Genomic DNA, 19,034 nt, shown 5'->3' with positions numbered 1-19,034 from the left:
GGGAATTTTTCAATTTTAGACTCAAATTCGATTTAAGTGCTGAACTTGCCTCTTGTTTTTAAATTTTTATTTTGGACTGAAATTTGATGAAAATGCTGGACTTAATCCTTGTGATTTTTTTCAGTTTGGACAAAAAATGTGATGAAAATGCTGGACTTACCCCTAGTGATTTTTTTCAATTTTGAACTGAAATTCGATGAAAATGCTGGACTCACCCCTTGTGATTTTTCCAATTTTGGACCCAAATTTGATGAAAATGCTGGACTTACCCCTTGTGACTTGTTTAGTTTTTGACCCAAATTCGATTAAACTACTGGACTTACCCCTTGTGATTATCTAAATTTTTAACTGAAATTTGATGAAAATGCTGGACTTACCCCTTGTGATTTTTCCAATTTTGGACCCAAATTTTATGAAAATGCTGGACTTACCCTTGTGATTATTTCAATTTTGAACCGAAAATCAATGGAAATGCTGAACTTACCCCTGGTTCTTCTTTAATTTTGGACTGAAATTTGATGAAAATGCTGAACTTACCCCTTGTGTTTTCTTCAATTTTGGACTGAAATTTGATAAAAATGCTGGACTTACCCCTTGTGATTTTTTCAAGTATGGACCCAAATTTGATGAAAATATTGGACTACCTCTTGTGAACTTTTCAATTTTGGACTGGAATTAAATGAAAATGCTGTACTAACCCCTTGGGAATTTTTCAATTTTAGACTCAAATTCGATTTAAGTGCTGAACTTGCCTCTTGTTTTTAAATTTTTATTTTGGACTGAAATTTGATGAAAATGCTAGACTTAATCCTTGTGATTTTTTTCAGTTTGGACAAAAAATGTGATGAAAATGCTGGACTTACCCCTAGTGATTTTTTTCAATTTTGAACTGAAATTCGATGAAAATGCTGGACTCACCCCTTGTGATTTTTCCAATTTTGGACCCAAATTTGATGAAAATGCTGGACTTACCCCTTGTGACTTGTTTAGTTTTTGACCCAAATTCGATTAAACTACTGGACTTACCCCTTGTGATTATCTAAATTTTTAACTGAAATTTGATGAAAATGCTGGACTTACCCCTTGTGATTTTTCCAATTTTGGACCCAAATTTTATGAAAATGCTGGACTTACCCTTGTGATTATTTCAATTTTGAACCGAAAATCAATGGAAATGCTGAACTTACCCCTGGTTCTTCTTTAATTTTGGACTGAAATTTGATGAAAATGCTGAACTTACCCCTTGTGTTTTCTTCAATTTTGGACTGAAATTTGATAAAAATGCTGGACTTACCCCCTTGTGATTTTTTCAAGTATGGACCCAAATTTGATGAAAATATTGGACTACCTCTTGTGAACTTTTCAAATTTGGACTGGAATTAAATGAAAATGCTGTACTAACCCCTAGTGATTTTTTTCAATTTTTAACTGAAATTTGATGAAAATGCTGGACATTACCCATTGTGATTTTTCCAATTTTGGACCCAAATTTGATGAAAATGCTGGAATTGCCCTTGTGATTATTTAAATTTTGGATCAAAATTTGATGAAAATGCTGGACTGTTTTTATATTTTTTTCAGTTTTGAACCTAATTATTTACCATGTTTGAAACAAGAAGTGTTTTTTTGTGTGTAGTGATCAGTAACTTTTCGGATGCAGAGACAATGAGTTGGACTCATATAATGCATAATGTTCTCAGATCATGATTTATTCTCATCCAAGATATATTTCAAGATATTAATAAACATCCTTCTTAGATGCATAGTCCAGAGATCTTACCCTCCTTTTCTAATAAGCATTTTTAAACGAATTGGATGTCCCCAAACAATTGGAGTTCCCTCCACAATTAAATTCCAGATTCAAGTCACCCACTAGAGACCTATCGATGCTATATGGGGTCAGACATATCAGGATCAGTTAGTGTCAATATCAATACAAAAATACATAGAATAAATACACTTTGATTCTGTAAAGGCATTCAGAGCACATGCAGGTACTGTTTTTAGACAATTACAAAAATGCATACATTGTTATCCAATCAAAATGTTGCATCGCTGCTTACTGGTTACTGTAAGCACCAGAAAAGGCACGCTAACCTTCTGGGCTGAATTTCATAAAGCTGCTTTAAGTACAAAAAGTAGCTAAGCACAAAAAAGCTTTCCAGAATAAGGTTACCAGCCAACCATTCCACATGTATCATCTGTGACTGGTATCCTGTTCACTTTCTAAGCAGAAAATTTGTATGCACAGATTGCTGCTTAAGCAGCTCTATGAAATTGGGATCAGGGCCCAACTTCAAAAAGCTGCTTAAAAGGAAGGTACACGTTTGGCAATTGTCAAATACCAGTGTTCTCACTTGGTGTACCCATCAGAACCATAAAATAACAAGCCTGTGAAAATCTGGGCTCAATCGGTCATCAAAGTTGCGAGAAAATGATGAAAGAAAAAACACCTTTGTTGGACGAATTTGTGTGCTTTCAGATAGGAATAAAAGACTTCTAGCTAGAAGTCTTTTATTATTTGAGTGAGAAATTACCTCTTTCTCAAAAACTACATTACTTCAGAGGGAGTCGTTTCCCACAATGTTTTATACTATCAACAGCTCTCCAGTGCTCGTTACCAAGTCAGTTTTTAAGTTAATATTTGTTTTGAGTAATTACCAAACATGTACCTTCCCTTTAAGCACAAATACAGCTAACCACAGCACAAGTATGCTTACCAGAACAGTGTTACCAGCCAAAACACGTCACATGTATAATTTGTGAATGGTATCCTGCTTGTTTCTGCTAAGCAGAAAACTGTTAAGCAATATTTTCTGCTTAAGCAGCTCTATGAAATTGGGCCCAGGTGCTTACTGTAGGCAATTATTTGGCGTATTTGTTTCTATCCTTACACCCACGGGTAAAAAGCACTGTATTCTCAATGTTTTCCTGAGTTCTGGGAAAAATATCCACAGTCAATGCAAATCCTGGCTGCCTACTTAGCTAACCTGTGAAATACACTTAGGCTTTGAAAAGCAAATTCATTTGCCAAATAGAAAACTCACCGAGACCAATGAGTTTACCTGGTTAGTCCACTTTCATCCAGAGGAACTCTTCTTCCCCAAAATACTAGTGTCTATATCAAATATACAAAAATATGTAGATTAAATACACTTTGATACAGTAAAGGTTTTAAGAGCACATGTAGATACTGTATTTAGACACATAACGCAGGGTGAAGAGGAAAGAGTACTGCCAATCAAACTTAGTTAATCCTTATCGTTGTCTTCACAAACGGCCACGATCTACTCAGTCTGTCATTTCAGAAATCAAACTGCATGTGAAAAAGATACAGTGCACTTGTAAACGCGCGCACTCCACCTAAAATACAGTGCACTTGTAAACGCGCGCACTCCACCTAAAATGCACACTACTTATTTGTACTACACAGGGAAACTGATTTCCAAAATCAAAATATTATTGTGGTGATGATATCAGGTGAATAGTTACATCTTGCCTATAGACCGTATTGAATAACCCCTTTGATGCTATGAAAGGCGCCATCTTGTAGGTCAAACCGTATGCGTACATCAAAGAAACACGCAGCACTCCTGGTTTGATTTCTACGGCACAAGCACGCACACGCAAACGCTCGCATACGCCATCTTGTAGGGCAGATATTTGAACGATGACGTCATATTCAATATGGTTTACTTCAAAGCAGAGTTCATGAGAACCCAAGATTCTCCCAAAACAGTTGAGTACATTGTGCTGTCTCTTGTAAAGATTTAAGGAATCATGGCACTTACAAATAAACCCTTGTTGTGTTGAAATAAACAGCAAGTAAATCAAACCAATGCCTGTCATAACTTTAACAATTAGATCTTGCTGGTCACTCATACCCGCAATATTTCTCAAACCTGGGCTTCGTCTTCGGCTCTGCACGCTGTGCTACACAGTGGAAATGTATATTTTAAGAGCGACGTGTATTATGCACACTTACATGGTTTGAACATCAGACAGCTCATGGAGCCGGAGCAGCGCCCAAGCCTAGGTTTGAGAAAGTCCCCAGATGAGTTTTACTGGGTCAGAGTTCATAATTACTGATCATGACATCATCACCCTTTACAGGGGCTGTGTCGTCGTGATCACTGTCTGCTTGTGCCTGCACATGGAAACATTTAACTCTCAACCAGTTAGTGCGTGCTGACCGTCACATCAGAATCTTTAAAGTGGCTGTCATTGTAGACTTGCTGTGATCGTGATGACATAGCCCCTTTAAGCATAGCTATACATTGTTATTTTATTTTGTATGCCAACTAGAATAATACAAATAATGTTTATTAATTACAATTCAAATACTATTATGTTCCGTTTGTTTTTTGCCCATTATACACCGATGTCTGTTAGCACTGTATACTCGGTACTTACCCGAGTTCTGTGAAAAAAATTACAGGCATATTACTCGGGTGGGATTCGAACCCACGACTTTTGCCTCTAGCCACTGGCTATAATTACTACACAACTTGCTACACAGACCTTTGTGCACTGAACAAAATTAGAATAAAACAAATCAGAGAAATAAATTTTACAACTGAATCTGGAAATCAAACTCAGAATGGAAGCTCAATGTATTCAAATACAATAAATATAACTCAACCAAAATATAAATCTACAAAGATAATTAAATAAAATACAATAATTATACTTTTGTTTTTTTTAGGTTTTTTTTACAACTACTTTACATCCAAAATGTGTTCATACAACAAGATCTGTTTATGTGGATAGATTGCAGAGCTAGCTAGCTGTGTAAGCAAAGTAGGCATAGTAGCTTTGAGTACCCACACGCACAAGCAAAATTCCCTGCTGACCTGTGTAATACGCTTGATGTAAGTGTGGAATTCCCTGCTTCTATAAGCGCTGATTCTTTGCTAACAGTACGCACAGCAATAAAATTGGGCCCAAACGGTTTCCTTTTTTTGTGGCCACTAGAAAAATTAAAAGCACTAGAAATCTTAATTTCTAGGTAGACTCTTTTGTTTCAATATCAAGATGCATGTATGAGGGGTGCAACGACACATAAACCAACCTGGCCAACTGATTTCAAGACCGTTGTGTACTCACAATAACTAGTGTTGAGCTTTTTACAGTGCTACATGTATGTACCGAGTGCAACACCAGTGAAGTGCGTTTAAGGCAGGCTCGTGTTTAGTGTATGCTGTCAAGTTTACTAATCTGTGAGAGTAACAGACTCTGCGCTTATATCGAGTCATAGCTCATGTTGAGGAACGTCATGGCCTAGGGATTAAGAACAACGGAATTAAGCTCTTGTGGTTCTAATCAGCACAGTGTTTCTGTACGCATACCCTTTGTACGTCCTAAACAACCACTCGTGGGGTCTATCTTACCAGTCATTCCCAACAACCGACATAATATGTACATATAATTCTGTAAATGGCATTAGTGCAGTACCCTGTGGGTTATTTCATAGTGACTTTTTACAACCTGTGAACCGTCGAACGGAGCTCACCCCATGTCTTTCAGAACGTGCCACTGGGCAACTGGAACTCTTGGTTTGTTCATCATTTCATTCCAATGATTAGCCTCCGAGGGACTCGCCTTGGGTCCGAGTATAATCCCGCCGATGGTGTCGTTTTTGGAGAGTCGGTCGTGGTCGATGACCGAGATGATGAAGCTGGTATCACGAATCTTAGCGAGACTGACGTGGAAGAGGAAGGACACATTGTAGACCGGGTTCAGGGTGTTGTATTTTACTATCGTCTTCCTCTTCTCAATTTTCTTTTCTTGGAAGACGTGCCAGATCTTGACATAAGGATCTTTAAAGAGGAAAACAAACAACACAAACCTCTTTGATAATGTGTATCCTGTCTTGATTCTAAATTTGATGGCATTTGTCATCGAGTTGAACAAACACAAACTTTCAAAACTGACTACATTGATTATAAATGTTATGCCCTTTGTCATCAAGTTCAGAGAACGCAAACACTTTCAAAACCAATTCCTTCCCTGTAAATTTCTACTGGAACATTTCAAAGGGTACCAAGACAATGACAAGGGGCAGGGAAGCAATTGCCACTGCTGCCTCCGTTTCAGGCCTGAAACTGAAACATTTCAAGGAGCACCAAGGCTTTTGCCTACATTGGTTGCATATAGTACCAGGCCAGTGACTCTCCACTTATTATTTTTCTCAAAGCTCTACTCCCAAATTAGTATTGCAACACTTGAGACCGATCTAAAGACCCAATTTGTTGAGGTCTTAGTTGTTTTCTGGTCTCAACTTTGACGACTTGGTCTCAGTCTTGGAGCAAAGGTCTCAAGGTCTCTTGTCTTGACCTTTTACAATCACAAATAAACATTTGAAAAAGGAATGGAAACGAATAAACACAATTTACAAACTTGCTCTTGGGAAGTGTTTTTTCTTGGAGGGCGTCGCATCACCGTCGAACCTAGTGCACTTATCGTGAAGAGAAGGGGTTTCTTCCTGGTTTGATCGGCTGCATATTGCGCCACAGCACCTTGTAAACCATTACATGGTGCTATGTAAAGGAATATTTCTCATACTTAAAAAATTACCTCCAAGGAAAATACTGAATGTTAAGCGTCGCGGATATGAGCGCTATTGTAAGATGCCACTGTTAACGTCAACATTGCTATTATTATTAATTATTGTTATTGAGACTCACCAGATTTTCCTGTGATATCCTTAGCAGCTAGGGTGTCACACTTCATGACAACTATGGTGATTCTACCAGCAGTTGGAGCAAAACACAACGACACTAAAATCTTACCTAGCTTCCCCTTCAAAGAAATCAAACAAATCATAAAAATTTTCATTTACAAGCTAGAGTATTATTAGGATGGGAAACTTTGTACGGCGGGAACACAATCACATGCCTTGAAATAACTCACTGCACCCACAGCAATTGCTATGGTGCTCTGTGCTTTTACTTTGGTACCCTCTGCAGGGTGGCAATACAAACTTACATTTTCCCCGTAGAAGTGCCCCTGTGTCCCTTAGGAGAGGTTTGCGATGACACCATGGGTATGAATCTCTTTTGAGAAGTGGTTCTGAGAAGTACCGGTGGTTTGACAACTCTGGTCTGAGATGTCAAACCACAGATTCTTCTCAAAAGCACCTCTTCTCAGATAAGATTTTACACAAAGTGTCGCTGCCAACCACACCTGACCCCACAGATAACTAAAACGAGGAAAAATGGGCGTATAGTAGTCATGGCTACATAAAACATTGTGTAGTCAAATTATGCATTTCCTTAACAGCACAGGATACCTTTTTTAATGAGTGGATTTTGCAAAATACCACCTTATTTTCAACTACAGTCACAGCATTTGTGCATGACACAACAGTACCCGCTGCTAACACATAGGATTCAAACTGCCTCTAATTACCGCCAGGCTAGTTCAGCAGGATAGTGGTAATACATCTGCTCCAGCAATGCCGAGTGATTTGGCTGTGGATTTTTTTCACAGAACTCGAGAAAATACCGAGTATACAGTGCTTTAAACATATTGGTGTAAAGGAAAAAACAATATTCTTTATATCTGTACAAAACTTACATCCAATAGATTCTTAAACAGCCAATAAAGGATGATCTCAATATTTCACTTATTACCTTTTTATGGCCAAATAGACATCGTACATGTAGATACCGGTTAATAACCATTTTACTCTCAAAATTTGCATTTAATAATAAATAACTCGAGTCAAAAATGCACCCGGCCGCGTGGCTTTTTCAGCTGAGAGTCAAAAACGGCTTATCTATAATAATGACCCCTTGACGCCAGTGACGATTTTCCCCTAATTGGATTTGAACACAGTTCTCCAGCTTTGGCAAACTAGGGGCACTATTTTCCACATCAAATAGTTGCCACTGACGTCACGATTCCTTTGTCGCGCGGGTTTGTTTGACCCCGCGTTTTTCAGAAATTTGGCTTTGAGTGTTCTGGAAGAAAACCCATTTTTACCATGTTTAAGCATGAGGTAAGAAACTTGTTATATTTTGTTAATGTTTGCTATGGACTCCAGCTATTAGAAACCAGTAATATCTATATATTTGAGATCATCCTTTATTGACTGTTTAACAACGTAACACAAAATGCCGCCAACACTTGACTGTTGAATTCTTTTCTGAAGACTGAAAGTATGTCAATATTCTTACTGCTGATTTGGTGCTTGGTGACAGTGCCTTGAAGAACTGTTGCTCTTGTGTTAGATCAATCTCAGACAGCGGAATGTTGAGTTCACCGATGGGATCATTTCTACTGAAGCGATCGTAGTCAAGAACCTCCAAGTGTAGAATTCTTTCTTGAAGCTTATTATATGGAAATCCTAAAAAAATTGCAAACAAATATAAAATAAATACAAAATCAAACAAACATTTAAAGGTAAAGTAATAATAATAATTAATAATTTAGGATGGTAATTATCTTAACTTGCAGCTGAGAAGCTGATTTGCAAAGATGCGGCTACAATGTCTTTAAAGACACTGGACACAATTGGTAGTTGTCAAAGACCAGTCTTCTCACTTGATGTATCTCAACATATGCATAAAATAACAAACCTGTGAAAATTTGAGCTCGTTTGGTCGTCAGAATTGCGAGATAACTATGAAAGAAAAAAACACCCTTGTCACACGAAGGTGTGTGCTTTCAGATGCTTGATTTTGAGACCTCACATTCTAAACTTGAGGTCTTGAAATCAAATTCGTGGAAAATATATTCTTTCTCGAAAACTACGTCACTTCAGAGGGAGCCATTTCTCACAATGTTTTGTGCATGCTTTTTAACCCCATTCATGTATTTCCACTTCACTGCTTATGTTTCACTTAGTTACCTGTTCATGTTTGTAGTGTTGTCATTTAGCCTTCGAGAAAGACTCTGCTAGGGTTGTAACGTCAGACCATTAACTATTTTTTGCAATGTCTTATACTATCAACTTCTCCCCATTACTCGTTACCAAGTGAGGTTTTATGCTGATAGTTATTTTGAGTAATTACCAATAGTGACCACTGCCTTTAAACTGCTGGCATGCAAGGGAGCCTTAGACAGCCAGCCACATCGACCCAAGTGAACATGGAGCACTGACAGAGATTCAAAGTGTTTAAGGTGGACAATCAGAGGGCCCGTCGAAAATCCATTGTGGCAAAAGAGAGATTGAATGCACAACTCTACTCACATAATGGCCTTAGCCGGGAATCAAACCAGGGCCACATCTGTGAGAAGCGAGCATTTTACTCCTTTGTTAAGGGCACCTCTGGGAGGAAATGCTACATTTCTGCTTGAATGTTAAAGAGGGCACCAGGGGAATGGATGCAATTGCCTCTATCAACTGTGTAAAGTATCAGACCCGTATATGTCATATTTTATCATATTTCAAAATATATTTCAGTATTACCAACAGTAAAAGAAAAACACACATAATACCCAAAAACTTAATTTACACCAAGATAAAGACAAACACCTGATGATCTTACCTTCAAAGAGAAATGTCTCATTCCAGACGGGGTTCAGCTTCTTACGTTTCACTTTGGTTTCCATTTTATGTTTCTTGTTGGGTAGCAGCAGAACCTTAACAAACGGATCACTTGTACCACTGGAGAAGAGAGAAAAACACATAATTATGGCTGTGAAATTAATAACTTCTTTGGAATTGAGCATGGTTCTCCCAACGCCGATCTAGCGTATTGGGCCGATACACAAGAATTTTTTAACTTTTTTTTTTACAAAAATGTCAGTTTTACAAAAATCATCAAGATAAAACTGTTTATAATGCTCCAGAATGCACATTGGGGCATTTAAAACCAAGATATTATTACACACAGAGTAGACAACATTCTTAAGACCTCATTCCAATTCAGTGTGCTTTGGCCCAAACTCCCAAAACTTGGGTCCAGAATGCCTCCCAGTTTTGAAAAATCCTGGGGAGAAACCTTGGTTAAAGACACTTGCTTCGAATTTTAAAGACAAATCAACAACAGGGTAATGGTGCAATCTTGAAAAGTGTTTATACAAATATTTACAAATATTCAATATCGCACCGTACCTAAAATCTTTGGCGAGTAGCTCAATTGCCTTAAATATTTTGACAATAAGCGTTTCATCTGTGAACTCGTACTTGATGCTGAACTGGAGTTTGCCGACATACTCCTCTTCTTCCATCTCTGCACTCTGGGGGAATAAAGATGGAGAAATAGTTCAAAATAAATAGTCCAAATGTAAGCCTGGCTCATACTACCAGCGAATGCGATGCAAATTTTGACATCACAAATTAAGAAGAGTTGAACTGTGCTCAACTCTTGCTCGAAACATTCGCAGCAAAAACAGAGCTGTGACCTCAAATGCGCTTTGTACAAAGCATGTGCAGGAAGTATGAACCATGCTTTACAAGGGGTAAACTATAATTTAAGGGGTCAACCAGGGCAAATTACATGGTCAATAAAATGAACAAAGTTAACAAATTTGAATAAGGCAACAAATGTACAAAACAAAAAAGGTTTATTAACCCAAATATCTATATATAGTTTTGGTTCCTTTTTAAGAAATATTTATTCACGTCTTTATTTAGTATCGATGAAAGACTTGAGAAACAAACCCTCGTAAGAAAGAACACCTATTCCAAAAAGATATTTTTGCAAGATAGGTGGTGTATACTTTTGAGGGGAAATCCACGAGAATTACAGGGCTTGCTGCCCATAATATTTTTCATAAGACCAGATTCAAAATGAGAAAAGACATGAAACGATCAAAATCAAAATGATAAAGCTCATGTTCATGTTTTTGTTTTATTGGTAAGTTGACTTCAATAGGCCTACTTAAAGGGAAGGTACACGTTTGGTAATTACTCAAAACAAATATTAACTTACAAACTGATTTGGTAACGAGCATTGGAGAGCTGTTGATAGTATAAAACATTGTGGGAAACGACTCCCTCTGAAGCAACGTAGTTTTTGAGAAAGAGGTAATTTTTCACTAAAATAATAAAAGACTTCTAGCTAGAAGTCTTTAACTCCTATCTGAAAGCATACAAATTCGTACAACAAGGGTGTTTTTTCTTTCATCATTTTCTCGCAACTTTGATGACCATTGAGCCCAAATTTTCACAGGCTTGTTATTTTATGCTTATGATGAGATACACCAAGTGAGAACACTGGTCTTTGACAATTACCAAACATGTACAGTGCCTTTAAAGAATTGATATTATCAGACTCAAAGTCAACGTTTTTACATCATCTTTTTTCTTCAAATAAAGGTATTGATTTGAAAAACACAGGACCGCTAGTCGTGCCAGTTGTGAATTTACCAGCCTGACCCTACAATTAATTACCTTGAGCCTGCAGTCAAGTGCAAAGTTTGCACCACAAAGAATGAACTAAAAGCTTGTAGTATCAATATTACAGTATAATAAATTATTTACAAAGAGATACATGGATGGAGGAAAGGTGGTAAAGTGACAATGACTTCCCAGTGAGGAGAAAAAGAAACCTAAACTTTCATGCAGGAAATCGTTAAAACCAAACAGAGCCCAATCTCATAGAACTGCTTAACAGCAAACATCTGTGCTAACTTTACAACTTCTATTTCCTAGTGCTGCAAACAATGAGCACCTAAAAGGGCATGATAAACTTTTAGCGCTTACTGCAAGCAACGGACTAACTTATCAATGACGCAAATCCATGGTGAATACGCAAGACTGATGGTCTAACTTTCTTGATAAGCTGTGAAACACATTTGCGCAAGTTGAAACAAGTTCCATTCCACTAAAAGTGAGCAGAAAGTTTGCTTGTAGCTCTATGAATCTGGGTTCAGAAGTAAGCTAAGCTAAATAACACCACCCTGGGATCAATCTACAGAGAAATGCTTAGCTTAGCAGATATACAAGTGTATTCCACAGGTTGTACATTTGTTTAAGGAATGAATTAAGGCCCAGTGACATGGGGTAATAATTTGGGAGTGCTTCGAGACGCCCTTCGGGTGTGAAAAGCGCTGCATCAAAACCAATTACTATTATTCAGTAGTCTACATTACTCACATGCATAACTTGAATGTCAACTAGGTTCAAGGTTCAAGGGTCGTGCAGTAATAAATGGATTTATGTACACTTATACAGGATTTATGATCTAAAGTAATCCTGGTGACCATGGTAACTATATGATCATAAGCCCTGCATTAAAGACTACATGAATACAATAAGTCATGCTTGGGTTATTGTTTAGTCCACAAACATGCTGGTACTGTGTTACTTCACTTTCCTTATTTGCATTTCATTTAATGAGATCCAATACAATGGTGACTATTTGAATACTGGTTTAGATTCCATTTGTGTACAGTCATCAGTAGCTGTTGTACAGTAGTTCTACAATTGAACAGAGCGCAGGGTAAACATGTCTAGTGCAACCTTTTAGGAGAGTCGATTCCTCGGAGCTGGTTATGACACCAGTCGAGAAAATTTTGGCTTTGTAGAAGCAGCATCTTTCTAATTGTATGTCTATTTAAATGATGACTGTCATCAAAGGCTCTTCATGGTGTAGACCCTAAAGGCAGAAGGGCAATGCATGCCAGACACACCAGGGTGAACCCCTTCCCTACTTGCGACAAGTGTACTGGGGTATTTTACGTGCATTGATAGTTTTGAAATACATCGCCCAACTTGCGGCCCAACATGTGCTTATTAATTAACATTAAAAAAAAGAAGGAACTTTCATATTTTCAGATTTGAAGGAAGATAACAAAACCAATAGTTCCTCAGGGTGTGGCCATTATTTCAACATTTTACCATAGTACAGGGAATACTACCAAGGGGAGGAGAGTTGTGGGATTGTTGTTAATTTTGAACATTCAGGCAAAAAGCTGGCATTGTTAAAAAGTATTAATTTAGGGGGGGGGGGGGGGGTCAGTGGTAGAATCTACTCTCTGGTACTATGTGTACAATGTTGAAAATGTTGGCAGACCCGTAAGGTTTTCACCAAGTGTCGTTGCTCCCTTTAAAGTTTATGCATGCAATGGTGCCACTATCCCATTGCCACAAAGTTCAAGTGGTTGATAATTACCGGTTCAGGTGGCAAGGATTGCCTTCTGTCAACTAATTCTGTACCCAGCTCTGGGGATTTGCTTAGTCTTCGAGAAAATCGCTAATGACAAAAAATTGGAAGTCAACTGTTAAAGAGTCCGAGCCGGGGTCCTCTAACTTGAAGTTGTTAGAACTGCAACCCCCATGCGGGAGGATTAGGTTGGTTCAGTGGTTTCTTTCCCTGCCTTTCACCTCTGTGGACCCTGGTTCTAATCCCACCTCACTCATACCATTTGGAGGTAGCAGGTTTTTCCCCACATCTAAAACTGAACATTTCTTCTTGGTACTATTAATCCTACATTACGTTTCATTTATTTCACGACTGCCGGTAGTTTGATGAGGAATTGCAAAAATCTTTCATTGGGAATTTTTCATTTGAACCTCAAAAACCAGAACTTAAGACTTTGGCAAAATGTGCATGCCTGCTAGCTATGAGCATAATTGGTCAGATGTTGCGAGATAACTAAAATAAGATCAGGCAAAACCAGGTGAAGGGTTGATGAGAGTTCTGGGTAGCGAGGAATTTTAGGGTTTTGGGGGGCTAGGAATTTGGAGGGTTCTAGGTGGTTAGGAATTGAGAGGATTATGGGCATTGAGAGGATTCTGGGTAGCTAGGGTTAAAGCAAACAAAAACAAAATTGTCATGTGAATATTTAAAAACAAAAAAACAATGCGTATTAAAGAAGGAAAGTGGGGAGGGAGGGGGTTGTCTAACATAACGAATGGGTGATCAGCCAAATATTGTAAACCTCTACTCACATCGCTGAGACCGAAAGCTCCTGATGCAAAAGAGAATGCAGAATTTGCAGATGTTACTGAGGTTTGTTTACCAAGCTTCTTAGCGTCTGGTTGCACTTGACCAACAACCATCTGACGATCTGGTTGCTCAAATCTAAAACCAAAAAAACAACAAAAATGTTTAAACTATCACTCTTGAAGATTTTCTAACCTTAAACATTTCTTCTTCATCTTAAATGTCATGTTCAACTATTTTGCAATAACTGATAATAAGTCGTAACTTAAAGGTATCGCTTTAAAAATCTTAACTTTTTAGCAATATCAGTTTTCCGCCACATGAGTGTATTTGTTAAGTTAAATTCCTTCAAATCACACCACTTACTACGGCTACAGGAGTAAACTAAGCGTGTTAAAAAAGCCACCATAATTCTCCCAATGTTACTTCTATCACTACATACCATTCCCTTAAAACCCAACAAGAATGTAATTGCTGTTCTTGTGATAACAGTTAATCCTGGTTCACCAAAACAAAATTTCATAGAGTTTGGGGGGGGGGGGCAGGGAGTGAAAAGACGGTGTCCTACAGGCCTATACATGCTATTTAACAGTTGAAACACTTGTTGGCCTTTGCATGAACAGTAATAGGCCTATCGTTAGTCCCAATTTATTCTTGACATAGCGTCTAACATTAAAAATCTCAAAATGCTGCACAAGTACAGTAGCATGTATTTGTGGACTTTTTTTAATTAATAGTCCATTGTATATTGGCAACAGCTTGATGCTAAATTTAAATTGAATCGACCTCAGTCATTTATTTAAAGGGGAATATACTATAAGTAAGCACTCTTAAAATTAATGGCAATAAAAACTTTTGGTAAGAAGCCCACAGCAGCTTTTGATGGTATAAAGCATTTTGAGAAAGATTTCACTTCAAAGTAACTTGGTCATATGAAAAGGTATTTGATCAGTTTATCCAAAATAATTTGAATATTAAGGATCATTTTTCCTGTAAATTTTTGCTCTGATTTTTCTGCGATATCTCAAAATTTGTTAATGTAATTTTCATATCAAACAGTCAAATACCTTTGAAAACCAATGGTTTATTTTGCCTTTAATGCATAGAGCTATATATATTGACTAGAGCGCTAACGTGCTCTGCGTTTTGAAGCCACCCTGGGCGCAGACATGTTTGATGTGTTGCGTGAATTCGGAATTTTAAGAGAACACACATTGCCGCGATTATTTTACATTCTGCGTGTGCGTATACGTACGCAACTGTCCACTCGCGTACGTCCGCGCTACGAAAACAGTAACTTTGACTTGGTTGCCGTACTAAAAAAAGGTAAACGCGCCTTTTAATCATGACGCACATGACGCTCGCAGTTTGTGCGCTTATCAGCAGATTGTGCGTTCACATTTACTGCATTTTTTGCTTCGATGGCACATAACAAAGAACAGACGCACGATCATGCAAATAGCCGTACAATTGCCGTACAAAATTTCAAGCTATTGTAATGGTTTGTACATAAACATGGATGCGCCCACACGGCTTCAAAACCTTAGTGCGTGTATAACGGGGTGTTAGCGCTCTAGTCAATATATATAGCTCTATGCTTTAATGTAATACCAGGATTTTGATGATGATATTCATTTTTTAAAGTACTGCTAAACTACCCAGCTTCCAAATACTAAGGGATCCAACATTTTATGAATAATCAGACTGGGCTGTCGGGTGAAACAGCATCCATAAACAACACCTGTGGTCCGCTCAATGATGTGACTTATATAACGTCTGTTTCTGAGGTAATGATTGTGGATTATTTACTGAGAAGAAGAATACATACTATAAATTATAAAATGTAATTCATTTTTACAATAAAGTATTCTGATAAAAATATTGTTCTTACATCAACTAAGGGTTTGTTTGACAATCTGTAATTTGATATAAAAACTGTACCATATTGTATGCTGCACATAATGTCTTTTAAATTTGGACACCCTGTTTCAGGCCTTGAATTAACGCACGGACCCCCACAACAGTTGCCATGGTGCCCGGTGCTTTTGCTATGGTGCTCTTTGCAAAGCTCCAACACAAATTTAAATCCTCCTCCTATATTGCCCCTTACTGGACGGAAATTTGCTGTGCCCCTCCAAGAGGGAAATTAAAAGCCTTCTGTTTTATCTGTCATATGTAAATGTTTTTTTAAGTGAACAATTTAGACATCCTGTTTGTAAATTGGCGACCAATTTTGACCCCTTTTTAACCAAATCCTGGCTAAAAACTTGTCACTGCATCAATATCACCACTTTTTGTTTTACAAGGCGAGCCCCCTGTGGCTTTATGCTTCAAATGGATGGTAATTATTCAACGCTGTTTCCATTTGTCTACAACAACGTTATTATAGCCTTGAATTAAAAATACTGGTATGGGGGCCATTTATTATGACGTTAATATGTTTCCAAATGGCAAGTCGGTTTCATTATAGATAGTTATATATGCATACCCCATGTTGACTTTATCCTAGATGACAATCATACATGATCCAATAGTAAACACATACAGGCAAAGTATATCTTCGATTTTTTGAACCGTTTAATTTTTTAAATTCTATAATGTAATTATGCAAAAAATCTAACATGTGAAAAATTTATTTCATAAGATTGTCCTATTTTTGAGATATATCGTCGAAAATCCAGAGCAAATATATGCATGTCCACAAATGATGAGTAATCCCTAATAGAAATACACGATTTGAGAGGCGTATCCGACAGTTACTCAGATTCCAATTCTAAAGTGGAATGTTTCTGAAAATGCTTTAAAAAATATTGAATGCTGCTAACTAATAAGTTTTGATTGCCATTAATTTTTAAAGTGGTTACCAAACAGATACCTTCCCTCAAAAGGATAAAACCAAGCTAAGGCTTGCCCTGAGATTCATTTTGTCTTAAATTGTGACTGTGGCTGGATTGCCGCCTTGTCATGCATTACAACGTACACGTGCATACTACTGTAGCAGCAATTATGAAGACAGTTTACCCAAACAATTTAAACAAAATTACAAGTCTATTTTGCTTGGAAATTAACTCGATGAAATAAATTGACTTAATTTTGATTAATGGACATCACTTGAAGTTTTTTGAGTAGTGATGATTATTATTGTTACCTTGAAGGAAAGTAATATAGGCCTTCGAGCTTTACTCACAAAATAAAGACCATAAACAAAATTCTTTGGTAAGAAGCACTGCAGAGCATTGGCAATGTATAACATTTTAAGAAACGATTCCCTTCCAAGGAAAGTATCTTTAGAGAAAGGGTTTCTAAACAATTTTTATCCGAGAAACTCTTTTGCATAAAACATTTCACAGATTGTGTATATTTCAACTACGGATTATTCTTCACCAGGAACATCACCACTACATACTTTCAGCATGGTGTAAAAAAACTTGTGTGGTCTAGGAGTAAGACATCAGCTCTAGCAATGCAAAGGTTGTGGGTTCGTATCCCACCAGAGTGATTTGCATGTGGATTTTGTTCACCACAGAGATTTGGAAAGTACTGAATAAACGGTGTTGAATACACATTAGTGTATGGAGAAAGAACCCAACTATCGTCATCCCCATAGACGCACTCATTACTCAAGCAATCTTAGCGTTCTCAGATGTTGTCTGACAATCCGTCACTGTGGAGAATGTTTTCCCCTTTAATAATTTACTTTAGTTTTAAATCTACGCCTCGTTGCAGAGTGGTCATTACACCAGAACTTTGCTTAATCATGCCTGCTATAATTTCCCATTATCAATCTCATGTGAAGTAAACCGTGCAGCTGTCTTAGAGGAGTAAATACATCAAGGTTCAACCGACAAGCATGAACTGCAGATTTCACAAGAATAGACCCATTGCATATGACGTCACACTCTCAAAGAGGCAGATCATTGGACAATAGCTATTCTCTGTGCGTAAAAACGTGCGCATGGCCTCAGCGTACCTGTAGCGCATCGAATTATGTAAGGGGGAGCTTTTGATTTCTTACACAATACAGAACGCCCCTCCTGATTTCTTACACAATACAGAACGCCCCTCTGAACAATGCGCGTAATTTTGGGTGTCAACTCTTTTTTGTGCATGTTTGCATAAGATTTTGACACCCAAAATGACACCCAGGCATTCCAGGATAGGCATTATGTCACATGTGTGTCACTGCGCGTTTCGCAAGGGGTCTATAGGGCCAAATTTCATTGCACTGCTTATCGCAGAACCCTGTACTTATAGCACCATCTAAACACATGATGCTATGGTGTGTTGTGGCCAAGCGCTCTAGACTCGAGCTCTGGTGTTTTTGACCAGTAGTGTGGGTTCAAGTTCTGATCCTGATACAAAGCAAAACACCCATCCCTTCGTCATTCAGATCATACGTTTTCCATGTGTTATGTAACGCACATAAAAAAACTGTACACTTATCGGAAAGAGAATAGTATGGTTGGCTGCATATATTGCACCACACCGTTACATGGTGGTTTGTAAATAAATGGGTCCTATTTTTTTAACATCCTTCTAGAAAAAATGCTGAGCGTTTGAGATGCACACAGGTGTGATAAAGCGCTATGTTGCCACTGCGTATTGCCATTATTGGGCAGTAAGTGCAGAAACACAAAATAAACCAGCTTTAATTACATTCAACTTTAAACTGACAAGGCTTTAAAACAAAATTTCCACAAATATTTTGCATGATTGGTTTTCTCCATGTATGTTATTCATAACAGGGAGGTGTACCACTGAGTGGGTTGGGAAATTGTGAACACTACTTCGTGAAAACTAAGTCCTGATTTCTGTAAAATTACAGACAGTATCACAAACATCCACACACGAAACTAAGAATTGTTTTACTGTTGAAAATATTATGGCACATTGAAGTCAGCCAGCCAGAGTGACAACAAAAAGCAATTCTTTTTATCCTTCGAGACAGACTCTACTAGAGTTGAAACGTCCGACCATTAACCATTTTTGAAAACAAAGATGAAGAAAACTTACAATGAATCACTTAAGTCCTGAATCCATCCTCCGAATGCCTCCATAGCGAAAGTTATTCCGTGACTGAACCCTACAAAATATCCTCTTCGTGTTTTATTGAAACAGGCATTCAGCTCCAAGGGTACATGTAAAGGTATCCATTTATTTCTTTTGTGTATTGTGTACTTGTCACTTGATGAA

At 37.7% G+C, this 19,034-nt stretch overlaps 1 protein-coding gene across 4 annotated transcripts in view; it reads right to left on the bottom strand.

The window, feature by feature from the left end:
- Positions 1–2,777: 2,777 nt before the first annotated feature.
- LOC117291537 (synaptotagmin-7-like) overlaps positions 2,778–19,034 on the bottom strand; it is a 34,156-nt gene continuing 17,899 nt past the window's right edge. For 3 of the 4 annotated variants that reach the window (XM_033773322.1, XM_033773325.1, XM_033773326.1), the window contains 7 exons: positions 13,847–13,979; positions 13,068–13,148; positions 10,064–10,188; positions 9,495–9,613; positions 8,181–8,350; positions 6,687–6,801; positions 2,778–5,819 (listed from right to left, as the gene is read on the bottom strand). In XM_033773322.1, the coding sequence (XP_033629213.1) occupies positions 5,509–5,819; positions 6,687–6,801; positions 8,181–8,350; positions 9,495–9,613; positions 10,064–10,188; positions 13,068–13,148; positions 13,847–13,979 (1,054 nt within the window). In that variant the 3' untranslated portion in view covers positions 2,778–5,508. The remainder of the gene's footprint in view (positions 5,820–6,686; positions 6,802–8,180; positions 8,351–9,494; positions 9,614–10,063; positions 10,189–13,067; positions 13,149–13,846; positions 13,980–19,034) is intronic. The other variant, XM_033773323.1, reaches the window with a different exon arrangement.

Source organism: Asterias rubens, chromosome 6, assembly GCF_902459465.1.
Source record: "Asterias rubens chromosome 6, eAstRub1.3, whole genome shotgun sequence".
NCBI classification, from domain to species: domain Eukaryota; kingdom Metazoa; phylum Echinodermata; class Asteroidea; order Forcipulatida; family Asteriidae; genus Asterias; species Asterias rubens.
The sequence above is the reverse complement of the archived record's forward strand: the minus strand, read 5'-3'. Positions and strand labels throughout refer to the sequence as shown.